This window comes from Rhinatrema bivittatum, chromosome 4 (assembly GCF_901001135.1).
Source record: "Rhinatrema bivittatum chromosome 4, aRhiBiv1.1, whole genome shotgun sequence".
Classification (NCBI taxonomy): Eukaryota; Metazoa; Chordata; class Amphibia; order Gymnophiona; family Rhinatrematidae; genus Rhinatrema; species Rhinatrema bivittatum.
In genome coordinates this window covers 20626581-20645181 of record NC_042618.1, presented here as the reverse complement: position 1 = coordinate 20645181, position 18601 = coordinate 20626581, and the positions used below count along the sequence as shown (strand labels likewise).

Genomic DNA, 18601 nt, shown 5'->3' with positions numbered 1-18601 from the left:
GAAAGTAACAGAAGATCTTATTAAAGATCACTGCTTCACTCGCCTTTGTCCGATCAGCAGCTACAGCTGAACAACCATCTTCAAGTAGAAAAAGTGAATCTCGACACTATAGGAGACAGTACTTTTGTGTTCAAGGAGAAAGTACCAATCATTTTCTTTTCAGTGGCCTCACCTTCAACAGCAATAGAAGCAGCAGAGGAGGCCATGTAACACAGAAAGAACAACTTAAATCTCTGCAACAACTGCAGACTAATCCTAGCTTTTCACTGCAAAATGAACAAAACTTCCCTTTAAAAATTTATACAGCCTCCCAGTAGGGGAAAGATGCCAACATTTCAGCCCAACACGGTTTTTCATAACAGGGGGAAACCAATTAAATTTCAAATGTTCTCCCCAGAACAATCCTCCAAAGAGCCAATCTATAAACACATAAAAGCTTGAAGTCCTCCAACAGTTGCTGTCAGCCCTCTTGTCCATCGATACCATAGAGCATGTTCCGATACAGAAAAAGAGCACAGGATTCTATTCCAAATACCATTTCACTCCAAAGAAGACAGGTAGCCTCCATCCCATTGCGGACCTCAGAAATCTCAACATACACCTGAAGAAAGAAAAATTCAAGACAAGCCCTTTGGGTGCCATGGGAAACTTCCGGGATTCCAGGTTTGAATTCCTCTGTTAGACATGCAGATGGTTGTCCTAGGGTTTGAGACTGCACTGTTTAAAGCTAGGAATGGCAGTAGAAGCTGCTTGGGTCTGGACATGTGACAAAGGAGGCTAAAGAGCAAGCAAACATGTTATTGTGCAACTAATGTACAAACTGCACGCTGCTTTATATCTTGAACAATACGCTCTACATTCATATACTTCCTTCTCTGAATATGATATTAAATTTCCAAATGCCATTCACCACCAATTTAAAATTCTTTATTCCGGCATCTCTCTACCCGCCACACATACAAAAGGTGGTGCGTGTCTGAAAACGCGTTGGATGATGGTAGAGAGATGCCGGAATAAAGAATTTTAAATTGGTGGTGAATGGCATTTGGAAATTTAATATCATATTCAGAGAAGGAAGTATATGAATGTAGAGCGTATTGTTCAAGATATAAAGCAGTGTGCAGTTTGCACTTTAGTTGCACAATAAATGTGTGAAACTCATTGAATTTTGTGTTTCTTGTACAAGGCCAGTCACACAACACTCTGATCCATTCCCAAGCATGGTAGTTGTATCCCTTCAGTCTTTTTTTGCAAGGTCAATGTTTTCACCAACCTGAATTTCAAATGATAGTTACCATTGATATCTCCAATCAAAGATGGAGGGAGCTCATTTAAACAACCTCTGTTGTCAAGGAACCTATTCACCACAAGACAAGCTACTTCACATAAATAATTTAGAATTGCCATGGTTAAAGAACAAAGTGGTATTGATTCAAACAGACAACCAAGCAGTGATGTACTATATCAACAAGCAAGGAGGAACTCTTTCAATATTTGTCAACAAACATTCAAGATTTAGAAATGGGCAAGCTCCCATATGTCTTCCAAGAAACCAAAATCAGATAGCCGACAGCCTAAGTCACCGACTACAACCACACGAATGGTCAATAGACCACAACATAGCGCAAGGGCTATTTCGACTTTTGGCACTTCACAAATAGACCTCTTTGCAACGCCATTGAACAACAGTTCCTTCATACTTCTCCAGAAGACCAGCAAGGGACCAGCATCTAAGTATGGATGCTTTCTCATTCACATGGAATTAAGGTCTTCTCTATGAATTTCCCCTAATCCACGTATAACCAAGACAATTCAGAAATTGAGAAAAGGGACTAATGATTTTGATGGCTCCCTTTTGGCCATGTCAAATTTGGTTTCTGTGACTTCAGTGCCAAGCTGTTCAACATCCAATAAAATTAACAGTATTGTAATCATGCAGTGCAATGGGAATCTTCTTCATCCCAATTTTCAGTCATTGGCTTTGACTGCATGGATGTTCAAAGTCAACTAGTGTCTTTATACAGTTACCTGATGAAGTAAGCAAGGTTCTTCTAGCTTCAAGAAAATACTGTATCAGAAGGTCGTACAACTTCAAATGGAAAAGGTTTTCTATCTGGTATTCACATTTCAATCAGGTCCCCTTTAAGTGTCCTGTTCCCCTTTTACTTGCTAAGCCTATCTGACTCACGACGGAAAACTATCTCTGTCAGAGTTCAGCTCATACCATGAAAATAAGGAGTTCCTATCTCCCATCAACCTCAGTTTTCAGATTCATGAAAATCGTAATACATGTTAAACCACCTGTTAAAGCTCCTCCTGGGGATCTAAATGCAGCTCTGGCTCAGCTCATGAAATCACCATTCGACCTTTAACAGCAACAGAACTAAAATTCCTTATTTTTGAGAGCAGTTACTTCTGCCAAAGAGTAAGTAAATTGCAAGCTCTACTCTCATACTCTCCTTATACTCAGATTTTCCACAACAGAGTAGTTTTGAAAACTTACCCTAAACTTCTATCAAAGGATGGTCTCAGTTTTATTTAGATCAGTCCATTGTGATGCCAACATTTGTTTTCTGAGACCACAGGCCATTAAGAGCAAACAGGCTCTTCATACATTTTACCAGAGCTGGGATTAGGATGGAGCGAGGGGGTTGGATGCCCCCTCCGGGAGTTGCGCCCAAAGGGGCATCATCAGCGAGGCTGCTTTTACCTATGGGCATAATCACACAAAGCTCTGCTCCGAAGCCTCTATTAGCCAGTGCCCAAAATCTCAGGCAGCAGAGCTCAGGCCTCTGCATCCTTCTCCAGCCCTTCCCCACCCCTCTCAGGCAGCATGCAAGGAACTGGATGGGGAGTGGATGTGAGCCTGGAGTACACAGAGCCCAGTGCAAAGCAAAGAACAGCCCTCCCTGATCCAGCCCCTTCTCTCTTGTTCCCCCCCCCCTCCCCTGTGTGCAGGGAACAGAAAGCAGTGGGGGTGGGAGACTGGTGAGCTTAGCAGAATTCTATTTCTAATTTGTGAATCCCTTGTTCTGTATTTGGTGAGAGAGGTGTGTGTGTGTGTGTGTATGATGGAGGTGACACATTCTGCCAGCGTGTAAGTTCTGTGTAGGGATCTGCAGCAGTCCAGTTTTCCCACTAGAAGGTGTATTGGTGTTTTAGGCCCAGGTGGAATATTTGCAGTGCTGCCTTTTCAATCAGAGTTGTTGCTATTTAAGTCTGGGAGTTAATGCTGTGTTGGTATGGCAGGCTTACTACTGTTTATAGGCTCTGAGTGACTTTTTTTTTTAATGTTACTTCACAAAGTGCCTGGTAATCGAGGGACTTTGTGTCACTGTAACTGAGGTGAAAACCTAATAGGAATGAATTCAGTAAACTCACAGCGTGAAAAACACTGGGAAATACAAGACAGATTGCAAACAGACACTTTCCCTTAGATTATGCTGATATCATAAATCAATGTTATGCCATCATAATAGACTTTACCGGTCAACAGACCTTCATAGTCTTGCATCTGATCATCTGGCAAATGTCACTCCTTTTTTAAAAAAAATGTTATGATTGTAAGAAAAACTTATCTTTTCTTAATGCATCAAACATCAATCCCATCCCGACATGGTCCGCGTTTCAAAACTTCTGTTTCTGCCTCAGGGGGAACTTCAAATGAAATATGGCCCTTGATAGACTCTTTGTAAATCCTTAATCTATTTGACATGATAGCGTCATTTCCTGTGGTGAGAAGTAAAGGGAAAGAGTTACAGCTCAGTTTCAGAGATTAGCTTCAATCAACACATTATGAATATCTTTAAATTGATTAAACGTAGGTATTTCTTGGGATCTTATTTTTGGAGTCAGTTTCCAAAAATCACAGATCACTTATTCATCAGATACTGCGATATGACTTATTTAAACATTTCTTTTGCAAAACAAAATTTAATATTTCAAAGTATGGAGGTCTGTATTCAGACGTGGTCCGGATAGTAAACTTATCCGGCTAACTTTGGAGGCATATTCAACAGTGCAGCCACACTATTGAATGTAACCGGCTATCTTAATTGGATAGCCGGCTAACTTTAGGACAGCATTTTGACTCGATCAGACCTAGGGCCAGATTCATTAAGGCTTTTCTCCCGTTTTGTGTCCATGGGGAAAAACCCTTAGTGAATCAGGTGCTTAGCCGGCTAAGTCATCCGGCTAACTTTGAATATTGAAGATAGCCGGTTAACTTAGGGGCTATCTCAGCTCCTCCCAGTTAAACCCCTGGAGCGTCTCTAATTTATCTAGCTAAAGTATAGCTTCCTAACTTAATAGCCGGCTAGAATTTAGCTGGGTAGGGCTGAATATAACCAGGTAAGCCATTTACATGGATAACTATTACATTACCCATCTAAATGGCTTTTGAATATGGACCTACTAATGTGATTTTACAGGATTGTTCTGGGAAGGGTTGAGGTGGCTCCATAATGATAGCTGAGTTTAATTATAAAAACTTAGGGGGAGCCTATGAGCCTGAAAATTAATTGAGGAAGGTGTACAAGGCTGAAGGACCTATGTAAGTGATTCCCAAATCTGTTCTGGCGGACCCCCCAGCCACGCTTGATTTCAGGACGCTGCAATGAATAAGCTTGTGTAGGAGAAAGGTAAGGGCTGCCTCATGTTTCACTGGCCCTGTGCGGATTTTAAGTTTCTTCAGCCATTGCTGCTGCTGCTGCTGCCACTGCAGAAAGATTGACAGCATCGCAGCCCGAGGAGCATAGGAGGGAGGAGAGACTATTTATTTGAACGCCATAAAAAAAAAACCTCTTATCACAAATGAAACTAATCCTGAATACAGAGAAAACTGAAATAATATTCTTAGAAAATATTCACAGTCGAATATTCCAGCATTTAAATTTGAGAACACCAATTTGACCCCCTACTCCATTTGCCAGAGATCTTGGCGTGATAATCGACTCTGAGCAACCGTCAAGTCAGGGCCGCGGCAGCTGCCTCAGCCCATCCTGGCTCTGCTTCCATAGAAAACGTTTGCAAGGTCAGACAGCACTTTTGGCCATGCATTTTACAAGAGCTCCTGTAATTAATTCCTTCCACGCTCCCTCTAACACAGCATGGGTTTGCGTGTTCCAGCGCTAATGTGAAAATACCACAGATACTGGCGTACATACTTGCGTGGCTGATCATGGTCCTGCTTGCCCACGGTGACTGCAGAGTGGCTTTACCTGTAACAGGTGGTCCTCCTTCATAGACAGCAGGACAAATCGGCCACACAATTCCACCCTCCTCCCCTTAGGGTTGAAAGTTATTCATGCACAGAAAACTCTCTCGCTGCCTTCGGATGACGCCACCCGCTTGGGCGGCCGATTTGTCCTGCTGCCTGCAGAGAACACCTGTTACAGGTAAGCAACTTAGCTTTATCTAAGCTTTATCTAAGCTTTAACATCAGATCCTCGATCACCCATATTCCCCTCAAGAACCAACCACGCCAGATCTGAACAACTCACCTGTTTAAGACTCCTTCTCTGATTCATCAGTCTTCTTTAATTCATGCATAACTCGGATTTTTGCACTTCAACAAGGTCTATGTACCCACACATCACAATTTAGACTACCCCTCTAATTATTCAAGATATTTATTCACGCTTTAAACATTCCTTACATTGATCCTCGTCCTGTTGACGAATTATTATTATTATTGTCTATGTAATATTTAAGTTGTATTATTTATATTTATATGTTATATGTTATATGTTACTCATATGTTAAGAAACGCTGTTTAATGTAACGCCTTTATTGCGACAGTTATTGTTCTATGTAAACCGACCTGATTCGATACTTGTATTGAGAATGTCGGTATATAAAAATCCGAAATAAATAAATAAATAAATATCTCAGATTTCATTCAGTTACCTGAAAGCTTTTGTTTTAAGCTTTCCCATACATGGAAAGAAACTGGGGTGGTAAACCCGTCCTAATCCTTACCTTCTCCAGCTCACCTGCGGGGAGCGGGAGACACTGTTGCTTTAGGTAACACAGTAATGGTCCTGAGGCTCTGCATTTCAGGTGTACGAAGGATTGCTTGAAGGAGTTAATTTGCTGTACCTGGCAGGTGCTACCATGCCCGGGGTGGTGACTTTTTTTTTTTATCGCCAGCTGTATTAAAGCAGCACTCCAGCTTTTAACAGACCCGAAATGTGCAAGCTCCATTGAAGTGACCTCCTAAGGTCTCTGGCTGTGCACAAATATTGCAATGCTATGCGCTGTACCAAAGATTTAGCAAGAAGTTGTTTTTTCCCTCTGGGTGCCATGTCTCCAGCTCCCTTCTCGGCCCTTTGCCAGGGCTGTGTCCCTGCAGCAGCTCCGTGACTCCCGCCCTCCATGCTCTGCCGAGCTGGGCGTGGACGAACATGCTACCCTTTATTTTATAGAAACAACGCTGCATTGTGTTTCTAGTAAGTACCCCCACTGTGTGTGGATTGGTAGTGTTTTGTGTCAGGTAGTGTTCTACCCTTCATTTTATAGCATTTTTCTGGGTTGTATTTTTTTTTTTCTTAACAGAAAAATTTCTCTCCTCACTGTGCATACATAGCAGTGCTTTTAAACCAGGAACGGCAATGTTTCAACACCACCCAAAAAAAAAAAAATTGGTTGACCTGCTGCTTTGCCCAAATCTCGTCTCCACTAAGTGGTGCAGCATCCTTCGGCTGTAATTATTGCCCCTCTTTACCATCCTAGGGACAGCACCACCCTGTTCCCTTTGTGCTATAACTGACGGAAGATTTTTTTTTTTTTTTTTAATGTAAACCTAGCACTCTGTCGCCATCTCCGCTCCATCCATTTCTATAACGATGCCAAAGATCTGTTTGGTTCAGACCGAGGCGTTTTAAACAAAAGCTTTCTTGGTGACTAGGAGGTCCCGTCCTGAGCGGTGCAGCGAGCAGGAGTTGCCTTAGACAAAGTTTAACCGGGTAACTTGAGATGGGATACTCGGTGGGACGTTACCTGGGTCAGTCCTGCCTCGGAATATTCCCTGGTGATCTTCCATGATGAGACTTACCCGGCTGAAATTATCCCAAGCGACATTGGATGCCTGCACTACCCAGAGAAATTTAGGCCATGGTGCCTGAATGCTACCTCTCCTCCCCCCCTTTTTATCCGATTTAAATGTCACCCAGGTAAAATTTCAGCAGGGCAGGAAATATAAATAATGGGGACTGTGCAGTTAACTTGGAAATTACCCAGACAAACCCTTTCTAGTGTCGACCTGTAGATTTTTTATTTTTTTTTTCCTCCTTACATTTTGGATTGTGATGCTTCACAGTAGGGTCACTGTTTCCTGGCTGGCTTTGAGAGACTGGTTTTAATGGCATTCCTTGTTTTCCAGATACAATTACGTTATCAGGGGATGAAAGAGACTCTGGGAGACTCAATGTTAAATTGCGTTACAGCCCTGATGTGGAGCAGGTCTGGATCACAGTCTTACAGGTAAGATCAGGTAACTGGGCTTATTTATCTACTGTCTCGGTCAAGTAAATGCTTCATTGTACTTTGTTTCAAAAAAAAACAAAACACAGATCCTGGTGTCGGGAGCTGCCAGGGCTGTGACTCACTGTCCTCTGCCTGCAGATTACCAGTTAGGCTATGTTTGAAAAGATCAGCTTATACAGTGAATTGTCCTGTATAAAAGCATTTATCAAATATGAGCCTCCAGATCTCTCAGTAAACTAAGCAGTGGTACAAGTCAGACACTGCACGCCCATCTATTGTTGAGTTGAGTCAACAATAGATGGGCGTGCAGTGTCTGACTTGTACCACTCAACTCAACTCAACAATAGATAGACAAAGGATTGGCAACTCAACTCAACAATAGATAGACAAAGGATTGGCAACTCAATTCAACAATAGATAGACAAAGGATTGGCAAACGTGGCCTGCAAAACATTGAAGAAAAATTTTTTTTTTAATATTTTTTTTTTTATGCATGATCAGGGCTGTTTTGGGGGAGTCATGAGTTGGGGCCCCTCTGGTGAAACTGAACCATGTCGCCGAGGCCTGGCACCAGCTGGGACCAGCACTGAGTTTGTTCCCCGGGCCCCAGTTCGCCCAGCGCTGGTCTTCTGAATGACTAACGTACCTTTTGAAATGATGGGCCAGATCATACTCGGGTTATTAGAAGAGCCTAGAGGGAGAGAGAACTGCCTTGAAGAAACGGTGGACACCCAGAATTAGATGAGCTAATCACACGGCCCACCCGATTCACAGAGGCTTTTCTTCTGTTGGGGGTGTGTGGGGAAAAGACCTCGTTGAATCAGGCCCTGCATGGATCTAATACTTGCTGTAAGGAGTAATGAGAATCCATGATAAGCAAAGATGATTTATTATATATGAATATTCACTTGCCTATGATTGTAAAGAGGGAGTCTCATTATCCGTTCATATAGAGTTGTGGCAGTAAAAGGTCATGTGCTGTTATCAGATCAGAATGGTGCGTGATTTTGTCTTTTTTTTTTTATTCAATCTCACCATTGGGAAAATTGCTATGGGCAAAATATTTATTGTACCAGGCCCATGAAACCATGGAGAGATAGGGCTGGGACTGAACCGGTAAGGTCGTCTGCTACATCCGCATGGGTTTCAAGGCAGGGACCCACTCACCCGAACTGTCCCACGCAGATGTCGATCAAACCCGGCCAGTTTTTTGCCCGTTTCTGGCTGCCTGCTTTCTCGCCACCCTCTAGCCATGCTTCTGGATTTCAGACAGGATGCCTTGCAAGGGAGGTGACATTAACATTCAGTTTCCGTAGCGGCCGGCTCGCTCGTCGCTGTGCACCGACACCCGTGCTGCGGGCGAACGAGTCTCCGTTGTCAGAATGATGCCCATCCCCGCCCATTGTTAATAGGTGCAGCCGCGGCTTCCAGCCTGGTGTCGCTCACTGAAGCCACCTCAGCCGCGTTCTCCTCAAGAACCGCGTAATTCTCTTCCTTCTGACCTGCAGGTTTAAGGCTTAGGTCTTAGTCTTTTGCTCTTTTAAAAATTCAGTGTCGTACAAGAGCCATGCTGAGGGTCGTAAAGAGCCGCGGGTCCCTTCTGAGGCTCGGGCTGCGTGTTACCCCGCCACGACATTATTGTAGGGGAACGGTCGCTCCTTGCAGTGGTTCTCTCTGGGAATGAAGGAAAGTGGCTGTTTTGGAGGGCAATTTTCAGACATCGGGGGTGGGCTGGGGTGGGGCGGGGCTTTCTACCCAATAGGCTTTAGCCTGAATTTTCAAAATGGACGTAGGCGCACAAGCCCGCCGTGATAATTCATACTTTTGTCCCAAACCGCGCGCAGACTTCCGTGCAGGAAGTTACATCATCCTACTCTGAGCCGGTGTCACTTTCTTCCCGTGGATCTGCGCGTGAATCCTTTCCCAGATCCAACTCCGCTGCAGGTAAAGGTATGCACACAATAGGATTTTGGATATACTTTTACCCAAACTACACCCCCACCCTTCGTGGATTTTCAGAGGGCTGCTTACACGCATGAAACCTGGGGGGGAGGGGGTTAATGCACAGAAATGCATTTGAAAATCAGGTCTTTAATGTACGGTACGGTTGTGACTTGGCAGGGCCTCTAATGCAGGACAAATCTTTTGGTTGTACAGCTGTTTCCTTTCTCTGTCGCGACTTTGCCTCATAAACCATTGAATCTCACGGAATGTAGGGTAATGTCTTCTCTCACGTGACCGACGACCTTGCTTTTAATGTTTCAGCTGAAAGACCTGAGTTGGCCAGCTAGTTGTGGAGAAAGTCCTAATATTTCTATCAAAGGAATCATTACTTTACCAAAGCCAGTGCAGTTCAAATCTTCTGTCAAAGAAGGCTCCAATGTAAGTTTAACACAAAGCAGGTAAAATCTTTTTTTTTTTTTTAAATGCATGTATGTCTGTGATAAGTGTTCTCTTTCAATGTCCTTTTTATTTTTTCAGTGACAACTTCTCTGTCATCTTCAAAGAATATTTTATTTCCAGTAGATTAATGCAAGTAGAGGTCACCAGCAAAACGAATTATTTGTTTCCCTTTAAAAACACAAAATGCGCTGCAACAAAATGTCGGCGTCGCTGAAAGGTTTTAAAGAGCGCGGGGCCTTGATTGTCCTGCGTGTGCAGTTACTTGCACAGCAGTCACAGCCCCACCGCCACCCCGCAGCTGTTCCAGCTTCCCTCCCAATGGACATTTTTATATACTTAACTCGCTGTGTGTTTCTTTCAGGCCATTCAGTTCATGGAAACCTTTGTGTTCACCCTCAAGCTTCAGAGCCTGCAGACTGTGAGCCTCCTGTTTAAAGTTCAGAGCCAGACTCCCAGGAAGAAGACAATAGGGCAGTGCTCGCTCGCCCTCCGAGAGCTCAGCTCTGAGGAGTCTGACCACTGGCTGGAAATCACGCAGGTCTCAAAAGCCGTGGTGAGTGGCAGGCATCATCCTAGGGAGGGCTGTGAATGGCGGAAACGGAGGGGAAGCATGAAAGTTAAGGGAGCCGGTGGAGAAGCGATACAGACGCGCTGATCTCCGATTCTAGGGAGCCAAGTGGTCTATGATTGTACGGTGCTAACGAAGGCCAGTTTTAACTGATCAAGAGGTGTCGTATAGGCCCGTGGAATGGGACATGAATATCTAAAATTGGCTTTTTGAGATGTATAATTATTTCTGGGCAGCAGTTACATCACTAAAATGTCAACAGACATCCGGCTGCCATTCAGACCTGTGCAGACAGACCTGGTTATTTCTGTATACGCTTGTTAAACTTTTTATAAGATTCAAAACATAGCGTTACCACCCTGCCACTATCTGACATGAACTGGCATACTGTTTGCCAGTTACGTTTCAGGGGCATTAGGGCCAGTGATCGTCGGTTGTGGGCATAGGGCTTCCTGCACCGCCAATAATTCACAGGCACTGATTTTGGTCTCTTCATCTCGTGGATGTGGCCAGCAAGGCACAACGGGTACCGCGTAACCTAAGAGAGCTGGAGGGGAAACTTTTTTGGTTCAGCAGATCCGAGAGGGAAATGGAAGTGGTAAATGCACGGCACGTGCTCATTAAAGCATAGACGGTCCATGCTGGGAGCAGGTAGCTTCCAGTGCCCTTAATTCGTTCCCCCCCCCCCCCTCCCCCAAGACTTCCAGTCCAGCTGATCCAGTTTTCAGATATTTATTTAGATTTGGTGGCGTCTTCCCCTTCCAGCGACCATCCAGCAAAGTTCTATATTGATAGGTTTAGTCAAAAGAAGCATTTTGATTTCACCAAGTAAAAGGTGTTTGGGAACTGAAAAATACCCCCTGAGGGCATCAAGACCTGATATTTAGCAGGCGACAGCATCAGCTGGAGACGCAGGCTAAAGGTTATTATATCTGTACATTGACTCCTGGCACACGGCAAGATCAGCCTCGTTGGGCATTACAGCGCCAGCAGGCTTGCTTTGAAATCGTGGGGGAAAAAAACAACCTTTTTTTTTTTTTATTTGAACAATTTTTATTGGATGACTGAGCAAACACAAAACAGTAAGTACAAACATAATAGCAATCATCAGAACTATAAAAATAAGAATAGGACCTTTTAATTTGCTTTCAGTTTAAAGGTTTTGCAGTTTGAGGATGCACAGCTGGACATTTGAGTCCACGCGCTACACGTCGTAGGGGCAGGGCCGGCGCGTCCCATTAGGCCAGCTGGGCGGTCGCCCCGGGTGCCGGACCATAGGGGGCGCTGAAGAGCAGCACGTGGAGCCTATCCCGCTCGCGGCAGAGGAGTTAGAGATTCGGCGGGCCGCAAGCAGCGCCCATCCTGCTCGTGGTCCAGAGAAGCATTCGCTCGGCGGGAGCGAATGTGGTAGGAGCCAGGGCTGAGATTGGGGAGGAGGTGTGACAGGTGGAGGGGGGGATGGTGCAACGGAGGGGGAAGCGGGCGCAAGACAGAAGGCTTACCTAGGGCGCCTAATACCCTTGCACCGGCCCTGCGTGGGGGACCATTTCAACTAAGATGACACGATGAGTTGGAAGTGTTGAAATGCTTTCTTAAGTACATGGTGACCATTTATTCCCCATTGCACCATTGTGGCTGGTTTGAATCCCAGTGAGTGGTGACAGCAAGTATTGCATTTCTGTAGAGGCCAATATTCAGCAAGCCAGCGAGCAGACAAGTTAGCCAGATAACTTGTCTTGGATTTTCAGCGGGATAAATAGTTACCTGGCTAACTAGCTGGAGTGCTTTAAACCTAGCTGGCTACCTTTGAATATCACTGGTTTGGTTTAAAGTTATCCAGCCATGTGGGGCCGGATAACTTGATTTTAACTAGCTAGACCCAAAGGAGAGAGGAGCCAGTGGGGGAGAAACAGGAGAGAGAGAGGCCATGGTAGGGGGATTAGGAGAAAGGGATCTTGGAGGAAGGAGCTGGAGAGGCGCCAGGAAAGGGCCATGGGGGTGCGTGAGGAAGAGGACACTGAAAGGAGCCATGGGAGAGGGTGGGAGCAGGAGAGAGAAGACTCAGTGGGAGGGGACCAGGGCCAGGTTTAAATTATGGATGCCATACACAATGGGAAGTGTTCACCCCCAGAAATAATCAGAAGGTAGAGGGGAGAGTTCAACTCCATCCCTCTTCCTCTCCCCTCCCCCCCCCCCCCCCCCCGCTCCAGAAGTTATCAAAAGTACAGGGGAAGGATGTGTCCCCCTCCCCCTCTGGATTGTCCCTGTTCAGATCTTCCCGAGGTCCATATTCAAAAGCTATTTAGACGGATAACGTCTATATTCAGCCCTAGTTACCAGGCTAGAATTTATCCGGATAAGATGGATGCATTCTGGAGAAGAGCGGAATTAGTCGCATGAGTTAACCGGCTGACGCCGTAGAGCTCGCCTGAAGTTAGCCAGTTACACATCAGCACAACCGCTGTGTCACCGGACTGGGACCAGAGGCTGTGAAACTCCAGGGCAGAAGCCAGTCCCTGTTCTGGAAGGGGGCGTCTTCAAGATCCACCATCCACCACACCATCAGTAAAAGGGAGGACGGAGAAAACATTTTATACGTTGGGTGACCTTATCCCTTACTTGGAACCTTTAATGAATGTATTTATTTATATAAAAAAAAACGTATGCCCCTCATATCTAGTATCCTAAGCGAGTTACAATAAGAACATCATCAAGTCTCCCTATGAAGCAAATTAAAAAAAAATACATCAGATCCCTACGTAAAACAAAGAATATACAAAAAAATTTAAAAATACATCAGTATCACAAAAATAAAAAATATCATAAAAACAGAAAAAAACATATCCAGCTAACATTGTTCGTTCTTATATTTGTAATATATGGATTGCAAATTTTTACAGAGATTCCAGTGGCGTCAGTACTACAGGTGACCGGGGAGGCCTCTGTTTGTATATATGTATGTGCGCACTTGTATAAATACTAACTACCTGTATGTACTTTGTTCCTATTGCAGGTCTGCCCTGCTGAACTTCAAATAGGAACCTGTTTCCAGGCAATAAACAGCAGGATTCAGTTACAGATTCTTAAAGCGCAGAACCTACCAGGCTCATCCACACCACTGTCCCTGAGTGAGTACTGAATGCTTTCAAGGCAGTAACATAGAAACATAGAAATGACGGCAGAAGAAGACCCAATGGCCCATCCAGTCTGCCCAGCAAGCTTCACACACTTTTTTTCTCTCATACTTATCTGTTTCTCTTAGCTCTTGGTTCTATTTCCCTTCCACCCCCACCATTAATGTAGAGAGCAGTGATGGAGCTGCATCCAAGTGAATATCTAGCTGATAAGTTAGGGGTAGTAGGGGTAGTAACCGCCGCAATAAGCAATCCCATTGCTGATTGTACGGATCACTTCCTGGAGGGATATCATCAGGAAGGAAACAGTCTCTTGGATTCAAGTAACTGATTTCTTTAACGCTGAGACTTGCTCCGTAATTGTAGTTAATTGCTTAAATGCTGGTAAAAATGAGTGAAAGGATGTGCATTTATAAGCCTGTCCTAGTGTGGTACAGAAATCAAGCAGCAGTTTCAAAAGCATATATATATATATATCTATATCTATATGAGAGAGAGAGAGAGAGAATATGAATGAATATGAATAAATATCCCCTGGTGAGGGGGAGAATTCTGGTTCGGGTGACTGCACAGCTCCATGTCTAGAGAGGTGGGCCAAGCCAGACCTGTGTTGTTTTGTTGTTTTTTTTACCTCCCTAATGAAAGCAGGACAACATCTCCCAGCATGCAATGGGATAAAAGTAGGACGGGCTCAACTTGTACCCACGGACACGAAGCTATGTGGTCACTCCAGTGTGTGAGTCACTTGTAAGGGGCCATTTTATTCCAATTTCTTCCTGACTCGGTGGCATGGTATCTCGGTCATGCTCATTCATCCATGGAAGAGAGACGAATGCACTGCTGGAAGATAGAGGGAAGGGAGACAGAGGGAGGGGCAAAAATGTCATGCGATGTACAAATGTTAGGGTCGAGTGGAATCCTCCCCTCTCACCCACCGCACGTATGTTCCAGGCTGCAGGATAGTGAGTAAGCGAGTCGTGCAGTTGTAGTTGAAGATACTATAGCTTGAAGAAATAAAACAGAGTGAGAGGCAATTAGAAGAAAAAGAAGTCGATATAAATGTAAATAAAGCTGTAAGGGCTAATATTCCAAAGGATATGGCAAGCTAACTTAAGGTGCTAGACAACTAGATCCTCGTGGTGAAAATGTTCCCATGTAGAGTTGCTAAATCGAGTCACCTAGTTTCACTGGACGACCGGTTTTTATCAGCTGTGGGCATTCATGGGAGATGGAGTTTGGTCAGCAACAACTTAGCTGGTCTTCTCTGAGCACTTCCATAGCCGGCAACATTTTAAGCCTCTTGTCACTCAGCTGGCTGAGTTGCAAATGAAAATGATCCTAAAGATTCGTTGGGCTATCTCGGCTGCCCAGTGACTCTTTAAAAATCTGCCCCTGTGTGCTTCAGAGACGTATTTCTGCAATTACCTTTTCTCACATGGATGCGATGACTCCTGTCCTTCCCCTGTTTAGGGAAAATAACTGCATCACTTTTCTGAATTTTCACCCTCCAGATTTCTTTGTGAAGGCAGAAATGTTTAGTACGGAAGGTTTGGTTTACAAGAAGAAGACCCGCCCGCTGAAGCCTAGCAATTCCCAGGTGCAGTGGGGAGAAACCATGGTCTTCCCCGTGACACAGAAGGAACAAGGAATCAATTTTCTAATTAAACTCTACAGCAGAAGCTCCATGAGAAGGAAACATTTCCTGGGACAGGTTGGTTTCAGAAATTTTTTTTTGCATCTTTCATTTTGGGCGAGCACGACTAACGCTGCACTACACACAGGCAACACAATTAAGCATTCTTAAGTTCTTAACCATGTTCAGTAATCAGTGGGTTCGGAGATAACCTCAGGATCATGCACGAAAGCCCTGAAAGCTGGTGTGATGAGAAGATGTAGCCCTTCGATGTGAGGCTAACATCTCTGCCGCTGAAGAAATAGATGCATTTCGCATACACTGCATTTTTACAAGGCTGTATTACGATTTGAACTCATCTTTTGGATAAAAGAGCCTTATTCATGTTAAAGCACACAGGTACCTTTTTCCCTGGAGTGGTTGAGGAGGAGTTATATGCGAGTCTCTGTGCTGAATGGATAAGAGGATCTCTCTTCTCCGTTTTACCCCAGGGCAATGTCAGGGATTCCTTTGGGATGTTTCTCCCATTCCAGCGGGTAAAGCTGTGTGTTTGCTGTGATATTACACCCTCTCCTTATGGAAAACATGGAAACCCCTGTGCAGTGACGGGGCGAGCAGTAAAGGTAGAAACTCTGCCAGGTTCCCTTTCACAGATGACAGTGTCTTCCAGAGACACCCTGCTCCTGGTCACGACTCCAAGGGCACAGTGGGTTTCCTTGCCAGAGATACCCAGCCAAACCTACACTGTAATAAAATAAAACAAAACAGCCTTTCACTAGCACTCCAAAGCCCTGAATACCATGTTGGAGAGTGAAAATATCAATTTACAGTACAGCCAAGAAGCATTTGTGAGGGAAAGAAATATCGGTGGTATGAATTACATCTGCGTTAAAGCTTTTCTTCCTAAAGCTCTACCCCTAAGGGCAGAAATGGAGTGCAGAGACTCGCAGCATTATAAATGTAACCCTTTACTGTCCTTGGAAATTACAGCAGCAGCAGTTTAACATGCAGGAGCTGACAGCACAATAGTGTCAGGCAGAGAAATTCTCAGAAGGGAATCTCCTCAGAAGAGAAAAGATTGGGAGGACTGGCTCTTCATACTGGGAATGCAATTGTAGTCAGTGAATCAAAAGTAAAAGCTGAATTACTGTGGGTCACTGCGAAACCACACACACACACTCTCTCACACACACACAGTCTCACACACAGTCACACACTCACACACACAATCACTCACACACACACACACACACACAATGAAAAGGGGAAGGTCTTGTTTGTAGGCAGTTTCGGTCTCCCAGATGTGAACTGGAGCCTACCTCCTCCAGGGCAGCTAGGGGGTGGTGTTGGATGACCTACGAGGAGCTTTTTTTCAGGAAATCAGTGGAAGAAGCCCGCTAGAGCGGAGGCTGCACTGGATCTGGTACTGACAATTGGAGACAACATGGCTGACCTCATGGTAAGGGAAAATGTAGGGTCTAGTGATCACTGTACTGTGTGGTTCACCATTAAACTCTGAGCTGAAATGAACCAGGAAGGCCGACTTCTTGATGATGAGCCATAGGATTCCGAGAGCTGAAGGGTATAGGGGAACACTGAGAAGGCACAAAAATCTTTGTACAAGGCAGGTTAACAAAGTTAGAAAGAAACCAATATGGTGCTCTAAGAGCAAAGAGTTTAGTGTTTAAAAAAAAAATATACAAAAAATGCAAGTGGAAGAGGACAGGAAAAATTATCAGGTAAAAGCAAAGGGAGGCAGGGAGGGCGGTTAGAAGAGCAATGGCTAAAATGAAGGAAAAAACTGGCCAGTCGATAAAAGGGAGAGACGATAGCCGCCTTTAGATATGTAAGGAAGTGATGAAAAACCAAGAGGGGAAAAGGTAAAATAGAGAGAGAAGGCAGAAATCTTAAGTAAGTTTTTTTTTCTTTTGCTCTGTATTTACAAAAGAGAGGGGTGCTGAACCTAAGGTGGGGAAACGGAATTAAGAAATGGGAAATGATTACAAACCGAGTTACGGAGCAGGAGATACTAAAAGTACTTAACACCTACACAGACAAGGAATCAGGTGGCACGCACCCCAGGATAGATTATAAAAGCTGAATAGCAAGCTGGCCATGCCCCTCCTAACTCTTTTTTTTCAAATTTGTCCTCCAAGATGTAGGGACTGGAGGAGAGTGGGATGTAGTCCTGCTACACAAAAGTGGGGATGGGGAGGCATCAGTCCAACTACAGATCTTGTTAGTCTAACCTCAGCTAGAAGTGTGTATGGAAACACCACTAGTGAAAAAGATAGTGCAGCCTCTTAGAACATGTGACGTGCAGGACACCAAGCAACATGTAGTGTTCTTCTCAGACAGACTTGATTTTATGTATTTTTTTGTTAGATCTAATTACACACCCTATTAGTGCAGCCCAGGGCATTACAGTTAGTCTAGATTGAGCTCTTTAAAAAAGATGTGCAAAGTGAAAGATCAGAGAGGTGCAGTAGACGTCGTCTATCAGTGGACATTGTCTGTCTGGAATTCAGCAAGGCTTCTGACGCTGTTCTGAATAAAACACTGGCAAGAAAGCTGAACAATACAAGACTAGGCCAGAAGGATGTAAATTGGATGAGGAACTGACTGAGCTGCAGGACAGAGAGAGTGTTGGTAGGTGGAGCCCACCGTGGCAAAGTGACCAGCAGGAGTACCCCAGGGCTCAGTACTGGGACTGGTTCTTTTTAATGTCTTTGTTAGCAACATTATTGAAGAGCTTGAAGGAAACATAGGCTTGATTGCAAATTATACCAAAATCTGTAAGAGAATTGAGATGCTGGAAGGGCTGTAAAAACTGAAAGGGGAAATGAAAAAAGCTGTAAAAACGGTCAAGGGTTTGGAAAATGAGCTTCAGTACTTAAAAGGTGTAACATGGTGGATTTGGTGTACAAAAATCCATTAGCCACACATCAGTTAGAAGGACAAGAACTGGAAACTGTCAAACAAGAAAGAGATCTAGGAGTAACTATCTTAAATGACCTTAGGTAGCCAGTTAATGTATTAAAGCAACTGGGAAAGTTAGCAGGGTATTCGATTGCATCAGTAGAGCTATCATCAACAGGAAAAAGGAGGTAATATTGTCCTCGTATAAATCACTAGTACAATGGATCTGAAACTGTGGGTCATAACCCCAAATGGAGTCACAAAATTAGTTGAACCGTTCTCCCCCTCTCCTCCCTCCCATCTGCATGGACCTCCATTCCCTCACCCTCCAGTTTCTACTCCGACCTGTAACCAGTAGCAGCAGTCAGCGCGAAGTCAGTAAGTCTGTGCACACATTTAAACACCCTGCCTCTGCCTCTTGCGCAGGCTTCCTGATAAATGGGAGTCCCACGCAGAGGG

The 18601-nt window shown here is 44.4% G+C and overlaps 1 protein-coding gene across 2 annotated transcripts in view; it reads left to right on the top strand.

Moving 5' to 3' along the window:
• TC2N (tandem C2 domains, nuclear) overlaps window positions 1-18601 on the top strand; it is a 110709-nt gene that overhangs the window by 77260 nt on the left and 14848 nt on the right. For both annotated transcript variants that reach the window (XM_029597810.1, XM_029597809.1), the window contains 5 exons: window positions 7382-7482; window positions 9751-9867; window positions 10250-10441; window positions 13470-13584; window positions 15102-15301. In XM_029597810.1, coding sequence (XP_029453670.1) covers window positions 7382-7482; window positions 9751-9867; window positions 10250-10441; window positions 13470-13584; window positions 15102-15301 — 725 coding nt within the window. The remainder of the gene's footprint in view (window positions 1-7381; window positions 7483-9750; window positions 9868-10249; window positions 10442-13469; window positions 13585-15101; window positions 15302-18601) is intronic.